General features: G+C 45.9%; 1 protein-coding gene across 1 annotated transcript in view; it reads right to left on the bottom strand.

Annotated features, from left to right (window-relative positions):
* Positions 1-652: 652 nt before the first annotated feature.
* LOC145344388 (uncharacterized) overlaps positions 653-20,152 on the bottom strand; it is a 68,762-nt gene continuing 49,262 nt past the window's right edge. Inside the window, exons 11-20 of the mRNA XM_080191516.1 lie at positions 18,450-18,594; positions 17,835-18,003; positions 17,643-17,730; positions 15,787-15,892; positions 12,171-12,288; positions 9,023-9,104; positions 5,493-5,559; positions 2,931-3,045; positions 2,791-2,831; positions 653-727 (exon numbers count right to left, since the gene is read on the bottom strand). Of these exons, the coding sequence (XP_080047642.1) occupies positions 653-727; positions 2,791-2,831; positions 2,931-3,045; positions 5,493-5,559; positions 9,023-9,104; positions 12,171-12,288; positions 15,787-15,892; positions 17,643-17,730; positions 17,835-18,003; positions 18,450-18,594 (1,006 nt within the window). The remainder of the gene's footprint in view (positions 728-2,790; positions 2,832-2,930; positions 3,046-5,492; positions 5,560-9,022; positions 9,105-12,170; positions 12,289-15,786; positions 15,893-17,642; positions 17,731-17,834; positions 18,004-18,449; positions 18,595-20,152) is intronic.

Genomic DNA, 20,152 nt, shown 5'->3' with positions numbered 1-20,152 from the left:
AACACAAACCTGGGTCATGTAATCTCTTATAATTTAACTTCTGGAGCCCAGATCTCATATTTTGGCTTTGAATAAAGGTCCTCACCCAAAATGGAGTAGAAATTGGACAAGTAGAGGCACTGGTTTGGATTTGGGCCAGAGATCCTCTTGTGGCATGGTCCACATATGATCAATGGAAAATAGCTTGTGTCAAAATTCAAATACATCTAGGCCCAGAATCTCTCTTGCCTTCTGGACTGATCTTCCTCCATTCAGTGAAACAGTATATTAATAATGGTATATGTTTCCTGCTGATTCTTGTAGAAACATGGTAACACAATGTTCCCCTTAAACTGCATGGGGTGTGCATTGTGTTGTAATCCAGTAATGCAATATACAGACTGCACACAATCAGTGTTCCATTTAAGGTGAGCCCACATGAGGGCTTCTGAGCAACCTTAAGTAGACCAGAATGTGCAAGGAAACAGGCTGTGCATAACAGGAAATATTGACAAGTAGGCATTTCAGCCCCTTATTGTGCCTGGGGGCTTGCTCTGTCCATTCCTTGTATTGGTCCGGTATTGCAGTATCTCTGGGAACAGTGCACCATCCCCTTTTCTGGGGATGTTCTCAAACTTCAAAAGCAGCCTTCAGACTAGAGCTAACCTGTACTTCAATTCCGTTTACCCACCTTGGTTGCAAATCGCTTAAGGACACAGCTGATAGTAAATGTCGAGTTGTTCAGATCCTAGAACACAAACTTGACACAACTGCCCTCAAATGCATGTTTGCAATTTGGTACAAGGAAGGGTATCCTAGACTTTTAGTGATCTTATTAAATTAAATCTTTATTCAGAAATAGGAAAAAAAAATGAACCATAAGTATACTTAACTAAGAAAATACTATACACAGTATCACTAATTTAACACCTCCAAACAGTCTTAACTACTTTCAAAGTCTCCCCTAACTGTTCCACAATGTCGTACAGATCTTAAAATCATTTTTTAATGTTACCACACCATGCAGTTATGTCTCTTTAAGGTTGCTTCTGAGATAAACTAATCGCTTCAATTCAAGCTTTTTCACACATATTTCTAGTTGGGCGTTAAACAACGATTCTTGCTGGTGATAAGTCTCAAAGAAAACACAGCTGTCTGCACAGTTTTCAGTATCTCCTTTCATTTATTTCTCTTTAAGGATTCTATGATAAGGGAAAGAAATCAGTGTAAAAGGAAGTCATTCAGCCCATTGTGTTTGCACTGACAACTATCCCACTCAGTCCCTATCCCCATAACCCCACGTATTTACCCTGCTGATCTCCCTGAGACTAAAGTGCAGTTTAGCATAGCCAACCCACTCTAATCCGGCACATCTTTGGACTGTGGGAGGAAGCTGGAGCACCTGGAGGAAACCCACGCGGACATGGGGAGAACGTGCAAACTCTGCACAATGACCCAAAGATTAAAATTGAAGCCGGGTTGCTGTGAGGCAGCAGTGCTAACCACTATGCCACCGTGCTGCATCTGATTATCTGATCTAACCTGATTATCTGACCTATCCTCCCCCAGGCTTAATGACCATCATCTCTTGATTTTAGCTTTTAGAGTTTAAAAGTAAACTCTTTCTATTCATCTCCTGTGACATCTCAATATCATATCTTGTATCCTTCCTTTGAATCATTAACAGCTTTTACATGTTCTTTTCCCTGTTACTAACTTGCCTAAGGCAAACATCTGCTCACAAGGTTGCTAAGTTCTTCAACATAATTCCATTTACATTGTCACTCTGCCCCTATCTTAATTACCTCATGTTTTCCCACAGTTTAAAATATATAACCAGAACATTACTAGTGGAAAATATTCCAACTTTTTAACTTTCCCTGGTATTTTCATGACACCTATTTTTTATAATACCCATACTCAAGAAAAATCTAGCAATCATGGTTCTGAAAGAGGCATTTAACGTACAACATCCACAGTGTTTTGGGAGGACAGAGCTCCAGATGTCTACTACTGTGTATGAAATGTGCTTCATGGTTTCAATCCTTATTTGATCTAATTTAAGATTGTACCATTTTTTATTTGCAATTCCTTACCAAAGAGAATACTTTCAATGGAACTACACAATTGAGGTCTTTTTATTGTTTTAATGGGTGCGAAATGTAGGCATATCCAACATTTATACACCAGCAGTTTGGGGTTTTGGTGTGCTAACAAATTAATCGCTTTTCTCCAGAGTAACTATATCTTTAACATGGGAAATATTGTTGCTACTATTGTTCTTCTCGATCCTTCCATTCTTTTTCCATCTTGAGAAACTGCTTGATTTTTCTTCCTAGTAACTGTAAAACATATAACTTATCAAAATGTCACGAGGACTAATTATTGTGCTGCATTAGATGTGCATTGAAAAAACATTCTTGGGACGTGGGTATCGCTAGTGTTCATTGCCTGTCTCTGGTTGCCCTTGAGAAGGTTGTGGTGAGCCTTTCTGTTTATTGTGGTTTGATAGTTGAGCAGCTCTGATAGACATGGAGACATTCTCTGTTCCTCTTCAGTTTATTCAACAGACACACTGTTGATGGTGCAGAACTCCCTCAATTCTGCACTGACGTACCTCAAGCTCATCTACTGAAATTAGAAGGTTGTGATCTGACGTTGCTACCTGATAATTCATGAACTTCTTGTACACTCAATCCTTCGTTTGGTTCCCAGGTCTCCATTCGTCCTGCCAACACCTTGTTTTGATTGGAACACCCCCCACTTTGCTTTCTTGTTCAGACTTCTGATTTTTCTTCAAAGACGACGTACTTGTCTAACTTTCTTGGTTGTCAAGTTGGTCTGTGTCATGGCTGCAACAGATAACGTAGGGCAGAGAGTTTAATTTCATTTGGAACAGAACTGCAGCTAGTGAATGTTTTTGCTCTGGTTTTGATGGAGATGTGGTTTACCTGAGAAATCCAAACTGTACACAAACAGTCCAGTAGTAAACGTCATGGAACCCTGTGGATTCATCTGATAACTTCTTTCAATGTCCTGACTCAGCACTGACTTGCAGACTCCATGCTGTGTGAAAATGTCATGTACAGTTACTGTTACAGCACTTCAACATTTGCAGAACACAATAAACGGAGCAGGTTTACTAGGATAGTACAAGGAATCAGGGAGACTGGAGAAGCTGGGATTGTTTGCTTTTGAACAGAGAAGGTTAAGGGGAAAACTATAATAGGTGCTTAAAATTATTAAGCATTGACAGAGTAAATAATTGGAATTGTTTTAAATTGGCCAGAAGGTTGATAACCAGAAGACATCAATTAAATATATAATAATGAAGGGCATAGATCAGCTAGATAATCAATATCTTTTCCCAAAGGTAGGGGAGTCTAAAACTAGGGGGCATAAGTTTAAGGTGAAAGGGGAGAGATACAAAAGAGTCCAGAGGGGCAATTTTTTCACTCAGGATGGTGAGTGGAACAAGCTGCAGCGGTAGTAGTGGAGGCAGGTACAATTTTGTCTTTTTAAAAAGCATCTGGACAGTTACATGGGTACGATGGGTGTAGAGAGATATGGGCCAAATGTGGGCAGTTGGGACTAGCTTAGAGGTTTTAAAACAAAAGGGCGGTATGGACAAGTTGGGTTGAAGAGCATGTTTCCATACTGTAAACCTATGACTATGACTCTGAGATAACCAGCAGTAAGGTGAGAGTTTGTTTAGAATTGTGAGCTGGAGTGTGCTGTCAGAAAGGGCAGTGAAAACAGATTCAATAGCAGCTTTCCAAAGGAAATTGGATAAGTATTTGCAAAAGAAAACGACTGTCATGTTATAAGAGTAAGCACAGGGTGTGGGAGTAACTGGACAGATCTTTCGAATAGCTGACAAACCCTTCCCCGATCATAATTTTTGTTCTTGTGTTGTAGGTAAGCTTGGCAAGAGAGTATTTGGCCATTAAATTATTGTTCTGTACACAAACAGACAGTCACCCAAGGCTGGAATTGAACCTAAGTCTCTGACGCTGTGAGTCAGCAGTGCTAACCACTGTGCCACCATGCCAGTAGAGAAAAGGGATACCCTCTGAGGAGGTGATATGTTTTCAGAGTTGTCAGGGTCTGAAGCACTCGACCTGAAAAAATATTGGAAGCTGATTCCATAAATAAAGCAGAGACTGTAGGTGCTTAAGGAAATGACAAGAACAAAAGCTGGGGATGTAAGACTAAGCGTAACTAAGATAAAGACAAATTATTCTGGATGTGGAATCTGAAACAGAAGCAGGAAATGCTAGAGAAATTCGGCAGGTCTGACAGCTTCTGTGGAAAAGTTTCTCTAGTGACTAAGCACACTTATAAAGCACCAGCACAGTCACAGTGAACTGAAAGGTTGCCTTTTGCACTAAGTTTTTATGATTTGTTTGAGATATTTTCTTTTGGGGTTCATGTTGTTTAAGCAACTGAGCTTGAATTCCATACTGATGCTTTTTTGCTGCATGATTCCCTTTTCCCCACCAGAGGGTGGCATTCCCCACGTTCCGGCTCATTTTTGATCAACAAGGGGAGTTAATTCCACTTTCCTGCCTGTCGTAACATTTAATAGATCAGTCTAGCCCTCATTGAATGATGGTGCAGGTTTGTGGGGCTGAATGGCCTACTTATGCTCCTATTTCTCATGTTCTCATTTCCTTTCAAATTAAAAACAACAAATAAACTACAAACAATAGATACTTTAAATAACAAAATAACTGGAAATGCACAGCATGTGGAATTGGAAAAGGCAGAATGAGGTTGGTGACTTTTCTGGTTTGGTTCTTTCATAGGGGCAGTGGCAGGGAGGGGGGAATCTGTCTATTGGGTTGGAATGAGTTATATGATCAGCCATGGTCATAATAAATGGCAGCACAGACTTGAAGGGCTGAATGGCCTCCTCCGATTTTTGTGTTTCATTGTGTGCGCGGTGAAAATGAGGGCAGCACAGTGGCAAAGTGGTTTAGCACTGCTGCCTCACAGTGCCAGAAATCCAGGTTCGATTCCCGGCTTGGGTCACCGTCTGTGTGAAGTTTGCACATTCTCCTCGTGTCTGCGTGGGTTTCCACCGGGTGCTCTGCTTTCCTCCTACACTCCAAAGATGTGTGGGTGAGGTTGATTGGGCAATTTTAGCATAGCCGTAGTGTTCTGGGCTGCGTAGGTTAGAGGGATTAACGGGGTAAATCTGTGGGGATGCGGGGATAGGGCCTGGTCAGTACAGACTCGATGGGCCGAATGCACTATAAGGTTTCTATAATTCTATCTTCAGGCCAACAAGGCTTCTGCTTAACTGCTCCGGTGAAGTTTACCAGCTCTATCTGGGAAATACACAAAAAGCTCCATTAATTCTCACCCCCCCGGATGTGACCTCCTCAATAGTAACAGCGCTGGGTGAAGCAGCTTACAAGCTGCGATGTATTCAGTGGCCACTTTGGACTCTTGAAGGTCAGGTGGAGCTAATTCTACAGCTAGACTTCAAATAGAAAAACCTAACAAACCTGCGAGTACTCCTTCCATTGCCCAAAGTCATCTATGAACTGCCACACTCTCTTGTTTACAGCACGTCTGTGAAATAGAAGGAAGTAAAATGTCGTTATTCTGCAATTTTCATGATCTCAGGATGTTCCAATGTGCTTCACAACATCTGAAGTGTAGTCACTGTTGTAATGTTGAAAATGTAGCAGCGGCCCATTTGCACACAGCAAGATCCCACAATGTGATAATGACCAACTAATCTGTTTTTATGATGTTGGATGAGGGATAACATTGGCCAGGACACCGGAGATAACTCTGTTTGTTTTGATTCTCGGGATCTTTTATGTTCACCTGACAGAGACCTCAGTTTAACATCTCATTCAATACACAGCACCTCAGACAGTAATGAACGGCCGTGCCAACCTCGATGCTAGGCTCAGGTCTCCAGAATGCCTTTCAAATTCACCCACTTCTGACTTAGAGTTGAGAATGGCACGTAGACAACATCAGGGTAGACATTGTTACCTCAGTTAATACACGACTGAAGATTATTGGAACGTCTTTAAGGGGACAGTCTGCCTGACAGACCAGGACCTTATATGGGTTTTCCGCAGGTTCCTCCCACACTCCAAAGATGAGCGGGTTAGGTGGATTGGCGATGGGTGGCACGGTAGCACAGTGGGTCAGCACTGCTGCTTCACAGCTCCAGGGTCCTGGGTTCGATTCCCCGGCTTGGGTCACAATCTGTGTGGAGTTTGCACATTCTCCTCGTGTCTGCATGGGTTTCCTCCAGGTGCCCCCACCTCCCCCCCCCCTCCCCGGTCCAAAAATGTGTGGGTTAGGTTCAATGGCCACGCTAAGAAACTGCCCCTAATGTCCAGGGATGCGTAGATTAGACGGATTAGTGGGTATAATATGTAGGGATACGGGGGTAGGGCCTGGGTGGGATTGTGTACGATGCAGACTCGATGGGCCGAAGGGCCTCTTTCTGCACTGTAGAGTTCTATGATTCTATGCTAAATTGCCCCTTAGTGTCAGGGGACTAGCTAGGGTAAATGAATGGGGTTATAAGGATAGGGCCTGGGTGGGATTGTGGTTGGTGTAGTCGATGGGCCGAATGGCCACCTTCTGCACTGTAGGGATTCTATGAAGCAGTTTGGCCAGTCTTGGTTTCAGCAGCTGAAGCGAGTGACCCTGCAGTCCTGGCAGTAAACCCATCAAGGTAAATTAGTTATTAAAATTCCCATCAGTTAAAGCACAGAAAATGATGAATGGCCTCTTCCTTTTCCAGTCACTGTTTAATTGTAACTCAGCTCCTGATCTCTGACATTGCTTTCTCTTCACCTGCCTCTGAATCCACACCCACCAAACCCCCCCTCCTCAATCAAAGGGAAATACAGATGCTCGAGATCGGAAATAAAGAGTGTGTTGGCAGCACCTTGGAGAGAGAAACCGAGTTAACGTTTCGAGTCTGTGTGAATCTTCTTCGGATTTTGTTTAAATAATAAAAAGTGTTTTCTCTTTCTCTGGTAAACAGCAGCAGAAATGGATCAGTAAATTGGGCAAGTATAAAAATCTGTTTGAAAATGCAGATTGATATCACAAAATAACAGCTGATTTATCAAAGCTGTCCCTCAGGCTCTGAGAGAAAGTCCTGGAGGAATATCTCAATTAGACACCGAATTCCACACACTGACAGACCCACCTCCCCATCATCTGGTCCAAAGAGTCAGAAATTAGACTCAAAACGTTAACTCTGTTTTTCTTTCTGTGACACTGCCAGACCTGCTGGGTTTTTCTATCCCAGTCTTCAATGATCAGGGAAGCCATACAAAGACTCAAAAAAGTTGGACAAATCCAACCGAGGGTCAAACATCCTAGGGTCCTGGGTGTCTTAGGGTCAACCATCTTTAGGTGTTTCAACGATGACCTTCCTTCCATCATAAGATGAGATGTTCACTGATGATTGCACAATGTGCAGGACCATTCGTGACTCCTCAGATACTGAAACAGTCCATGGCCAAATGCAGCAAGACCTGGACAATACCCAGGCTTGGACGAATAAATGATAAATAACATTCACACCACATAAGTGCCAAGCAATGACAACAGAGAACCTAACCATTGCCCGTTGACACTCAGTGTCACTCCCTATAATGCGGAGAAGTGTGAGGTAATTCACTTTGGTAGGAATAACAGATGTGTCGAGTATAGGGCTAACGGGAGGACTTTGAATAGTGTGGATGAACAGAGGGATCTAGGTGTATGTATACATAGATCCCTGAAGGTTGGGAATCAAGTGGATAGGGTTGTTAAGAAGGCATACGGTGTCTTGGCGTTCATTGGTAGGGGGATTGAATTTAGGAGTCACAGCGTCATGTTGCAACTGTACACAACTCTGGTGCGGCCGCACTTGGAGTACTGTGTGCAGTTCTGGTCCCCACATTACAGGAAGGATGTGGAGGCTTTGGAGAGGGTGCAGAGGAGGTTTACCAGGATGTTGCCTGGTATGGAGGGGAGGTCCTATGAGGAGAGACTGAGGGATTTGGGGTTGTTTTCGCTGGAAAGAAGGCGGCTAAGAGGGGATCTTATTGAAACATATAAGATGATTAGAGGTTTAGATAGGGTGGATAGTGATAGCCTTTTTCCTCGGATGGAGAAAGCTAGCACGAGGGGGCATGGCTTTAAATTAAGGGGGGGTAGTTATAGGACGGATGTCAGGGGTAGGTTCTTTACCCAGAGGGTGGTGAGGGATTGGAATGCCCTGCCTGCTGCGGTTGTAAATGCGCCTAGTTTGGGGGCGTTTAAGAGATCCATGGATAGGTTTATGGACGAAAAGGGATTGGTTTAGGTTAGTGGGTCATTGTTTTTTAACTGGTCAGCGCAACATCGTGGGCCGAAGGGCCTGTTCTGCGCTGTAGTGTTCTATGTTCTATGTTCTATGTTCTATGCTGAATCCCCCACTATCAACACACTGGGCTGTAATCGTTGACCAGAAACTGAACTGGATCAGCCATATAAATACTGTGGCTTCCAGAGCAGGCCAGAGGCTGGGAATCCTGCAGTAAGTCACTCACTTCCTGACTCCCCAAAGCCTGTCCACCAGCTACAAGGCATAAGCCAGAAGTATGATGGAATACTCTCCACTTGTCTGGATGAGTGCAACTCCAACAACACTCAAAGTTTGACAACATCCAGGACAAAGGAATCCATTTGGTTTGCACTCCATCCACCAACTTAAACATTCACTCCCTCCACCAGTGACACATGAGAATCCTTGATAAAAGAGCTACTGTATTGTAAATAAACCCCCACCGAGTTACAACGTCTTGTATAAATTACTATAGCTTTGGAATTACAGTTAGTATGAGTCCCTCAAATGCCTCCCTGTAGCCTGTCCATTGTTCTACTTTTTCCTCCCCCCATCAGTAACAATGGAGAGTGAATTGTACATCAGTGAGGGTACAGTTTGGACTGATTACATTTCACACCAATATTCCCAGTCAATACCCCAGTTGCGTTTGCCGTATGAACACACACTCCACACACTCACCCACTCACTCCCCCGGGGCTGGGAGTTACCAAACACCTGACCGCTCTCCTGGTGCCAGTTGAAAGATTAGTCTGTGTCATGGCTGCAAAAGTTCAAAAGCATGGTCAGTGCTCCTGTCATCAGAGTTATTTGTTCATGTGGAAGATTAACACTAACACAAACTGACTGAGTTGAATGATCTGTCTCCCAAAGACTTTAGACAGTCTGAGTGTACGGTGACACATGGCACAGTGACCAGCGCTGCTGTCTCACCGTGCCAGAGACCTGGTTTCGATCCCAGCCTTGGGTGACTGTGTGGAGTTTACACATTCTCCCCGTGTCGGTGTGGGTTTACTCCGGGTGCTCCGGTTTCCTCCCACAGTCCAAAGTTGTATGAGTTAAATGGATTGGCCGTGCTAAATTGACCCTTAGTGTCCTGAGATGGGTTGATTAATGGGGTAAATATGTGGCGTTATGGGGATAAGGTGATGTGTCGGGGAATTGGTGCAGATTGGATGGGCTGAATGGCCTTCTGCACTGTAAGAATTCTATGGACATGGTGGCCTGCGGTGAGGGGATCGTGCTGACCCCTCACCATGAAGGAAGCTGCAGACCGATCCAACCAGATCAGTGTAATAGATTTCACCTTCTCGACGTAAACTTCATTCTGTCATCCATCAACTGATGTCATCCAACAGGCTAAGCAGCGAATCACAGTGAAGAATTCCCACAACCAACCAGAAAGTAACAAACAGTTTTAGAAAAATTATTTTACTTTCTGTAAAACTAAGATTGAGACAAACACATGGGATTATGATGGAAGCTGAAATAGCGTGGACAAAAATTTTTACAACTTTTATGAAGTTGTTGCAATATTTTTCATTGATTGGAAAAATTTGGTACTCAGGAAATATAAGGTTTGTTTTTCAGGGCCAGAGAGGTTGTTCATGAGAAATTAGCACAATGTCTTTAAAAAAACCCAATTACATCTCATTGGACAAGGTGTAACCTTTTCAAGGGTTGTCGAACTGAGATGAATTGTGTAAACAGTGAAAACTCAAGTTAATTTCAAGTTGTTCCTGAATGGAGGGTTGTGACATGTGATGTTCCTCAGGGATCAGTGCTGGGACCTTTGCTGTTTGTAATATGTATAAGTGATTTGGAGGAAAATGTAACTGGATTGGTTAGTAAGTTTGAGGATGACACAAAGGGTGGTGGATTTGTGGATAGCGATAAGGACTATCAGAGGATACAGCAGGATATAGACCAGTTGGAGACTTGGGCGGAGAGATGGCAGATGGAGTTTAATTCGGACAAATGTGAGGGAATGCATTTTGGAAGGTCTAATACAGATAGGAAATGTACAGTAAACAGCAAAACCCTTAACAGTATTTGATAGGCAGAGGGATCTGAGTGTACAGATACACAGGTCACTGAAGGTGGCAACGCAGGTGGAGAAGATAGTCATGAAGGCATACGGCATGCTTGCCTTCATCAGCTGGGGTATTGAGTTTGCAAGTCATGTTGCAGCTTTGTAGAACCTTAGTGAGGCTGCACTTGGAATATAGTGTTCAATTCTGGTTGCCACCCTACCAGAAGGATGTGGAGACTTTGGAGAGGGTACAGAAAAGATTTACCAGGATGTTGCCTGGTATGGAGGGCATTAGCTATGAGGAGAGGTTGGAGAAACTTGGTTTGTTCTCACTGGAGCGATGGAGGTTGAGGGGAGACCTGATAGAAGTCTACAAGATTATGAGGGGCATGGACAGAGTGGATAGTCAGAAGATTTTTCCCAGGGTGGAAGAGTCAATTACTGGGGGGGCACAGGGTTAAGGTGCGAGGGGCAAGGTTTAAGGGAGATGTACAAGGCAGATTTTTTACACAGAGAGTAGTGGGTGCCTGGAACTTGTTGCCGGGGGTGGTAGTGGAAGCGGATATAGTACTGACTTTTAAGGGGCGTCTTGACAAGTACACAAATAGAATGGGAATAAAGGGATATGGTCCCCGGAAGGGTAGGGGGTTTTAGTTCAGTCGGGCAGCATGGTTGGTGCAGGCTTGGAGGGCCGAAGGGCCTGTTTCTGTGCTGTAATTTTCTTTGTTCTTAATTCAGTGATTTCCACCTGAATGAGTGAGGTATAGAATCCTACAGAGCAGAGGAGGCCATTCAGCCCATCAAGTCTGCACCGACTACAATTCCATCTAGTCCTTTACCCCATAACCCCACGCATTTACCCTAGCTAGTTCCCCCTGACACTAAGGGGCAATTTACCATGGCCAATCCACTTAACCTGCACATCTTTGCACTGTGGGAGGAAACTGGAGCACCTGGAGGAAACCCACGCAGACACAGGGAGAACATGCTGACTCCACACAGACAGTGACCCGAGGCTGGGAATCAAACCCAGGTCTCTGGCGCTGTGGGGCAGCAGTGCTAACCCACTGTGCCACCGTGCCGTGGAAATACTTCAACATCGCACCTCATGGAAGAGTGGGAGCTCACCGACAGAAACTTCTGGATTCCTGTCTTTAACTTTGTCTGGGTGGATGCTGCTGTCAATTTCAGGGTCAAATACATATTTGGTTTGTTGATGTTCTGTTACATTAATTGACAGAAACACTCACGTGAAATGTGAAACATCAAAGACTGGGGAAGCTGGGATTGTCTTTACAGCAGAAAAGGTTCAGATTTACTGGTATTGTTCAAAAACACGAAGGGTTTGGATGGAATAAAGAAAAGCAGGATCAGTAACCTCAGAACACTTCGAACATTCCAGCGCAGTACAGGCCCTCCGGCCCTCGATGTTGTGCCGACCAGTGGAACCAATCTAATGACCCTCTAACCTAAACTATTCCAATGTTATCCATATGCCGATCCATTGACCATTTGAACGCCCTTAATTCACTTATTCAGGATAGTTAATTCAGGAGCAGAGAGGATTTTGAAACGTGCTGCTGACAGGGTGGTGGAAGCAGATTCACAAATAACTTTGAGAAAGGAATGGATAAATACTGTTTAGGGGGAAAAGAAAATCGGGGAAGAGTTGATCTTTAGTGAAAGGTTGAGATGTTGAGCAAACTACACAGTTTATCCACAGGTGCACGATACATTGACTATACGACTGTCTGTACTGCTCGATTTGAGATCGGACGAATCGATGCAACGTTCTACCTGAGAAATCCAGTGTGTATCGAAAGCTGCCAGCAGTGAATTGTAGCGATCCGTGGGGATTCAGCTGGTAACTCTGCTCAATATCCTGACTACTGAGTGAGCAAATCCCGCCTTCACCCTGTGGAATTTAAACAGGACACCAGAATAACCACCTACAGGCATCAACTCACTGAGTCATCCTCTCATCCATCTCCCAAAGATTATGGTTCACGTCCCACTCCAGCAACTTGGGCATGAAAATACAGATTGACATCCCAGTGCAGTGCTGAGGGAGCGCCGCGCTGTCAGAGGGTCAGTGCCGAGGGAGCGCCGCGCTGTCAGAGGGTCAGTGCCGAGGGAGCGCCGCGCTGTCAGAGGGTCAGTGCCGAGGGAGCGCCGCGCTGTCAGAGGGTCAGTGCCGAGGGAGCGCCGCGCTGTCAGAGGGTCAGTGCCGAGGGAGCGCCGCGCTGTCAGAGGGTCAGTGCCGAGGGAGCGCCGCGCTGTCAGAGGGTCAGTGCCGAGGGAGCGCCGCGCTGTCAGAGGGTCAGTGCCGAGGGAGCGCCGCGCTGTCTGAGGGTCAGTGCCGAGGGAGCGCCGCGCTGTCAGAGGGTCAGTGCCGAGGGAGCGCCGCGCTGTCAGAGGGTCAGTGCCGAGGGAGCGCCGCGCTGTCAGAGGGTCAGTGCCGAGGGAGCGCCGCGCTGTCAGAGGGTCAGTGCCGAGGGAGCGCCGCGCTGTCAGAGGGTCAGTGCCGAGGGAGCGCCGCGCTGTCAGAGGGTCAGTGCCGAGGGAGCGCCGCGCTGTCAGAGGGTCAGTGCCGAGGGAGCGCCGCGCTGTCAGAGGGTCAGTGCCGAGGGAGCGCCGCGCTGTCAGAGGGTCAGTGCCGAGGGAGCGCCGCGCTGTCAGAGGGTCAGTGCCGAGGGAGCGCCGCGCTGTCAGAGGGTCAGTGCCGAGGGAGCGCCGCGCTGTCAGAGGGTCAGTGCCGAGGGAGCGCCGCGCTGTCAGAGGGTCAGTGCCGAGGGAGCGCCGCGCTGTCAGAGGGTCAGTGCCGAGGGAGCGCCGCGCTGTCAGAGGGTCAGTGCCGAGGGAGCGCCGCGCTGTCAGAGGGTCAGTGCCGAGGGAGCGCCGCGCTGTCAGAGGGTCAGTGCCGAGGGAGCGCCGCGCTGTCAGAGGGTCAGTGCCGAGGGAGCGCCGCGCTGTCAGAGGGTCAGTGCCGAGGGAGCGCCGCGCTGTCAGAGGATCAGTGCCGAGGGAGCGCCGCGCTGTCAGAGGGTCAGTGCCGAGGGAGCGCCGCGCTGTCAGAGGGTCAGTGCCGAGGGAGCGCCGCGCTGTCAGAGGGTCAGTGCCGAGGGAGCGCCGCGCTGTCAGAGGGTCAGTGCCGAGAGAGCGCCGCGCTGTCAGAGGGTCAGTGCCGAGGGAGCGCCGTGCTGTCAGAGGGTGAGTGCTGAGGGAGCGCCGCGCTGTCAGAGGGTCAGTGCCAAGGGAGCGCCGCACTGTTGGAGGTGCTGTCTTTTGGTTGAGACATTACCTGCCCTCTTGGTGGAATGGCTCGAATTGAAAGCTGAACGGGGATATCACACCAGTTTCCTGGGGCTGATACACATTCTTGAATCAACATCACAAAGAGCAGATGATCACTGCTATCTATGGAAATTTGGTGATGCAAATTGGCTCCAACATTACAACAGCGAGCAACCATTAAATGTTGCTCATTTCCTGTACAGCATTTTACGAAGTCTGCTGGCCTTGTAAAGTGTTAGAAAAATGTAAATCCTTCTTGACCTGGTGAAGGGGGCAGCAGGCGGTGGCTGGATCGAGTGGACAGATATAAGACTCACTGATCTGCCCAGACCTCTCCGGGATTTTCCTGGCCTTGGTTAACGGTAAGAAGTCTCACAACACCAGGTTAAAGTCCAACGAGTTTGTTTGATAGTAAACCCACAAACTTTTGGAAATGCTGTTCCTCTGTCAAGTGTGTGGAAAGTTCTGATCAGAGAAGGGCAAATAAAGACACATCCAGTTTACAGAATACTGATTAGAATGTGAGTCTTTACAGCTACTCTGCTATTCAAGTCTTAAAGACGCAGACAACGTGAGTGGAGATAACATTAGCACAGGTTAAAGAGATGTGTATTGTCTCCAGACAGGACAGTTAGTGAGATGTTACAAGCCCAGGCAAGTCATGGGGGTTACAGATAGTGCGACATGAACCCGAGATCCCTGTTGAGACCATCCTCATGTGTGCGGAACTTGGCTATCAGTCTCTGCTCAGCAACTCTGCGCTGTCGTGTGTCGTGAAGGCCGCCTTGGAGAATGTTTACCTGAAGGTCAGAGGCCGAATGCCCGTGACCACTGAAGAGGTCAATGACAACGACAACAGAGGAATGAACATCGCTCGACAATCTCCAGGCAAGACTGTTCCCTTCCTGTTGGCGAACACTTCAGTGGTCACGGGCATTCAGCCTCTGATCTTCAGGTAAATGTTCTCCAAGGCGGCCTTCACAACACACGACAGCGCAGAGTCGCTGAACAGAGACTGATAGCCAAGTTCCACACACATGAGGACGGTCTCAACAGGGATCTTGGGTTCATGTCGCACTATCTGTAACCCCCGTGACTTGCCTGGGTTTGCAAAACCTCACTAACTGTCCTGTCTGGAGACAATACACATCTCTGTAACCTGTGCTAATGCTCTCTCCACTCACATTGTCTGCATCTTTAAGACTTGAACAGCAGGTTAGTTGTAAAGACTCACATTCTAATCGGTATTCTGTAAACTGGGTGTGCTGTTATATGCCCTGTTTCTGATCAGAACCTTCCACATGCCTGACGAAGGAACAGCGTTCCGAAAGCTTGTGGATTTACTATCAAATAAACTTGTTGGACTTTAACCTGGTGTTGTGAGACTTCTCACTGTGCTTACCCCAGTCCAACGCCGGCAACTCCACATCTTGTTTAGCGGGACAGATTTCCAGCAAGGTGATAGTTCAGCCAGTCCACATTTCCGTACCTGAGGCTTAACCAATTTCCTCCCCGGGAAGGATATTATTAAACTAGAAAAGGTGCAGAAAAGATACCCTAGGATGCTACTGGAACATAATTCTTTGCGTTATAACGAGAGGCTGGATAGACTGGGACTTTTTTCTCTGGAGCGTAGGAGGCTGAGGGGTGATCTTATAGAGGTCTATAAAATAATGAAGGGCACAGATCAGCGAGATAGTCAATATCTTTTCCCAAAGATAAGGGAGTCTGAAACTAGAGGGCAGAGGTTTAAGGTGAGAGGGGAGAGATACAAAAAGATCCAGAAGAACAATTTTTTCACACAGAGGGTGGTGAGTATCTGGAACGAGCTGCCAGAGGTAGTAGTAGAGGCGGGTACCATTTTGTCTTTTAAAAAGTATTTAGACAGTTACATGGGTAAGATGGGTATAGAGGGATATGGGCCAAATGCGAGCAATTGGGATTAGCTTAGGGGTTTTAAAAAAAAGGCAGCATGGACAAGTTGGGCCGAAGGGCCTGTTTCCCTGCTGTAAAGCTCCAGGATTCAGCGACTCGGTGAAGTTCCAGGATGCTGTTTTTTTTAAATACTGGATTTGAATCTCCAGATTTGGGCACACGGCCAGATGGTGCAAACACCTACCCGCCTCCTGTAATCCAACCAATAGTCATCATCACCTCGGAACTGCCAAGTAGAACCAGTGCCGGCGATGGGTGGTGGGGATGGAGTCAGTTCGGCATCCAAAACACTGCAGGTTCCAAAATCAACAGGACAGACTTTTTAAATTTTAGAGTTAGTGCCTTTCCTCCTCATTACCCTCCTTCCCCTTTCTCTCACCCTTAAAAAGCCACTGGATCAAAAGATCTCTGGCAGATGATAAAGGCAAACAACACAGAAAGGGCAAAGATTTGCATTTATATAGCACCTTTCACATCCCCATGGGGTCTCAAAAGGGGCAGTGACGTTTTCCTCAAGTGCTGGAACGTCGGAACTGTGGCAGTCAGTTTACACACAGTAAGATCCCACAAACAGCAATGTGATACCGACCTATCAGCTTTGTTTAATTTTCAGAGGAGAGGTAAATATTGCCCAAACTCTCTATGTCAGAATAGCGGCTTTGGGATCTTTCAGGTCCACCTCGAAGGGCACAGAGGGATTTGGCATCCCTGGCACACCAGCACTCCCCTGGTACAGCGCTGCTCCTGGAGTCCCGTCAATGCTGACATCATTTTAACAATGACTTTCCTTTAAGATTTCCTGTCTCGGGGGGTATCACTCGATCAGGACTCGTCCATGTTGCCTGTCACTTACTGCCCATCCCTCTGCTCCTTAATGTCAAATAGTTTTGACTTCATCCAGAATAACCCCCCTGCACTGCTGGACCCCCCTCCCCCCAGCCTTGCACTGCCCCACTCCCTCACCCTTCACCTCCTCCCACCCTTCGCCCAACCCAAAGTCTCCCAGTTCACCCCCCCCCCGGTCATGTCTCTCTCACGTAATGCCGGCTGATGCTCCAATGCAGACCTTCAAGAGGTGGCACCTGTCAGGTGCTACTGGTGGGATCTTGCTGTGCTCACATTGGTTAATGTTTACGCCTAAAACCACAACAGCAGCTACACTTCAAAAAGGCCGACCATGAACTGGAAAATGTAACCCCTTCTTCCATTTTCCTGAATGTTTTACAGTAAGCACAATAACCATTTTGAAAATAAGGAGATGTACAAATTGATAAAAAATAATTTTTTATTCATCTGTGGGACATGGGCGTCGTTGGTTGGCCAGCATTTACTGTCCACCCCTCGCTGCCCTGGAGAAGGCGATAGTGAGCTGCCTTTGTGACCTGCTGCAGTCCATGTTCAAACTGACAAGTGTCCAGGGATAAAGCCATCCGATTTCTAAACATTCTCATCTTGCTTTCAAATCCCTCTGAGGCTTCCACGTGACCGCCAACTTGATCTCTGGAACTTTCCACAGCCCTGGAGTCCCCTGGGATCTCCACACTGCTTCAATTCCAGCCTCTTGGGCATCCCCAATTTTAATCATTCTCTGTGCTGTGCTTTCAACACAGTGAGAAGTCTGACAACACCAGGTTTAAGTCCAACCGATTTATTTGATAGTAAACTCACAAGCTTTCGAGGTTCCCCTCTTTGTCAGGTGACTCTCCACATAATGTGCTTTCAATGCCAGAGCCCCAAGTTCTGGAATCTCCTCCCTAAAACTCCCCAACTCTTCCCCCTTTAAAACATTCCTTAAAACCAGCTACTCCTGTTGAGTTTTTGATCTCCCTTCTATCTAATGTATCACCCTAATATCGTCCGAAAATGTGGCTCAGTGTGGCATCTTGTTTAATATTTGCTTCTGTGAAGTGCCTCGAGATGTTTTATTGCATCAAAGGCGCTATATAAATGCAAGTTGCTGTTTCAGAATAAATCGTTTCAACATTCCACGACTGCTCAAGATAAAATAAAGGGAACTTTTATCTTTGAAACTGCACTAACCTGTTTGCGTTCTGACTCTCTGGAGTAAACTGCGACCTCCTCCTGACCTTTCTCGTCATACCCGTTTGAACATTAGTCTGAATCATTGCTGAGAGTGAAGGAGGAAAGAGAAATATCTGTAGTATTGACAGACCAGACAGGCACGGGATGTACACACTGTCTCACATGAATTACACTAAACAATCTTCATACCTGGGAAGTTAATAGTGTAACTTGAATTTCCGATTCGAAACCGAAAGATACTTTGAGGGGCCGTCTGAAACTGGTGTTCGATATCAGAACTTGTAATTGTTGATGTTTTACGGCCTGTGCCCTTGGAGGAAGGAACAGATGTTTTAACAGAATTGGATTTCAGTGAGATCTGTGATTGGGATTTTACAATCAACTCAGAATCCGTCAAATCAGAATGGAAGCAAAATATCCTCAACCCCAATGGACTGCCTCAGGAGACAGATTTCAGTAAGGATGTGGTCAGACTCAATGGGGTTGGTTTAGCTCAGTTGGTTGGGCAGCTCGTTCATACTGCAGACAGCGTGGGTTCAATTCCTGCACCTACTGAGGTTATTCAGGAAGACCCCGCCTTCTCAACCTTGCCCCTAGCCTGAGGTGTTGTGACCCTCAGGTCAAATCACCACCAATCAGCTCTCCCCCCTCAAAGGGTTGAACAGCCTGTGGTCATCTGGGACTGTGGTGCCTTCACTGTCCAGACTCAAGAGGCTACAGAGGAGATTTACAAAGGTGTTGTCAGGATGGAGAATTTTAACAATAAGAAGCTTTTACCTAGCCTGCAGTTGTCTGTAATCTTACCTGAACTCCATACTCTCTCCAGAAATGATCATCCAGAAAGTACCAGCTGTATCCACTCATTTCTTGGGCCTGTGGGAATTCCAGCCTTTGCAGTTTGAAACTGTTGCCAACAATCTCCATCTTGTCAAAGTCGAGATAGATTGTTCTGCAGGTGAACAGAAAGACAAGAGTATGTCTGGAGTTAGGACAATTGGTATTCACTGATACAGCACAAAAGGAGGCCATTTGGCCCATCACTTCTGTACTAGTTCTTTGAAAAAGCAGTTGTCCTCAATCCCACATTCTTCACTTTTTATCCTCAAGCTTGTCCGTTATCATCCACCTCCCTCATTAGGGACCAGATCAGAAACCCCAGGGTATATTGTAAAGTCAGACTATAGCCCAACAAATTTCTATTGTGGCATTATGTGAGAATAAGATGTTTCACTCCAGGTGTGATTCTACTGACAAACAAGGGAGCTTTTATCAAAATAAACTTCCTTTAACAACACACTTTAACTAAAACAAATGAATTAGCTTAACATTTAACAATTGAACAATACTTCAACATGACAAGATGCAAATATTAACTGCTAACCTATCACTGAGTTCAGATCAAGCAATATTCCTCTTATAGACCTAAACACCCTCTTTAATATTAGTTGGCAAAATACAGGCATACATGCTGTAGTAACTAAGGTTACCAGTCCTAGAGCTTTCAGAACACCTCTGGAGAGACAACTGTTTCTCCTGGCAGCCACAGCAACAACCACTTGATTTTAAAAAAAAAGAAACTGAAAACACTACAGGCAAGATTCTCCAGCCTCCCAGTTGCGAGTTTCCTGCCGGTGGGAGGTGATGCATTGTCTGCTAGCAGCGGGATTCTCTGGTCCTGCTGCTGTCAACTGGAATTCCCATTGATGTCACCTCATGCTGGGAGGAAACTCACAAGTGGGGCAGCGCTGCTGGCAGGTCTGGAGAATTCCAGCCTATTTCTTTCCTGTAAGCTTAGCTCCTCCCATTAAACACATGGTTCTGTCCCAGTCAATCAACCTAACCAAATTCAACATTGTAACCTCCGAGGGAGACCCAAGTAAACACAAATGCATTAGCTCTGTTTAAAACAAACACTCCGCGTATAAAATGAGTATTTATCCTGTTCTCCCAACTACCTATTTAAAGGTTTTCTTAGACCGATTGGCACCTTGCGAAACAGATCTGAATTCTAAACATACCCCTTACAGGAAGCATGACATACATACATTTCTTAAAGACACAGTATCATCACACCAGACATTCTCTCTTCCACCTTCTTCTGTCGGGAAAAAGATATAAAAGTCTGAGACCACGTACCAACTGACTCAAGAACAGCTTCTTCCCTGCAGCTATCAGACTTTTGAATGGACCTACCTTGCATTAAGCTGATCTTTTGCTACACCCTAGCTATGACTGTAACACTACATTCTGCACTGTCTCGTTTCCTTCTCTATGAATAGCATGCTTTGTCTGTATAGCGCGCAAGAAACAATACTTTTCACTGTATGTTAATACATGTGACAATAAAAAAATCAAATCAAATTGAAAATTCCACCACCTTTCCAGTTAGAAAGTTCCAGATCTTTACAACTCTCAGACTATTGGAATTTTTCCTGACAGACCGATGAGTTTAAACCCAGGGCCTCTGTTTATTGCTGCCCTCACCCAGGGAAAAGCCTCTGGGTCGC

This window comes from Carcharhinus amblyrhynchos, chromosome 6 (assembly GCF_965287045.1).
Source record: "Carcharhinus amblyrhynchos chromosome 6, sCarAmb.v2.hapA, whole genome shotgun sequence".
In the NCBI taxonomy this organism is placed as follows: Eukaryota; Metazoa; Chordata; class Chondrichthyes; order Carcharhiniformes; family Carcharhinidae; genus Carcharhinus; species Carcharhinus amblyrhynchos.
This window is presented reverse-complemented; position numbering and strand designations above follow the sequence as displayed.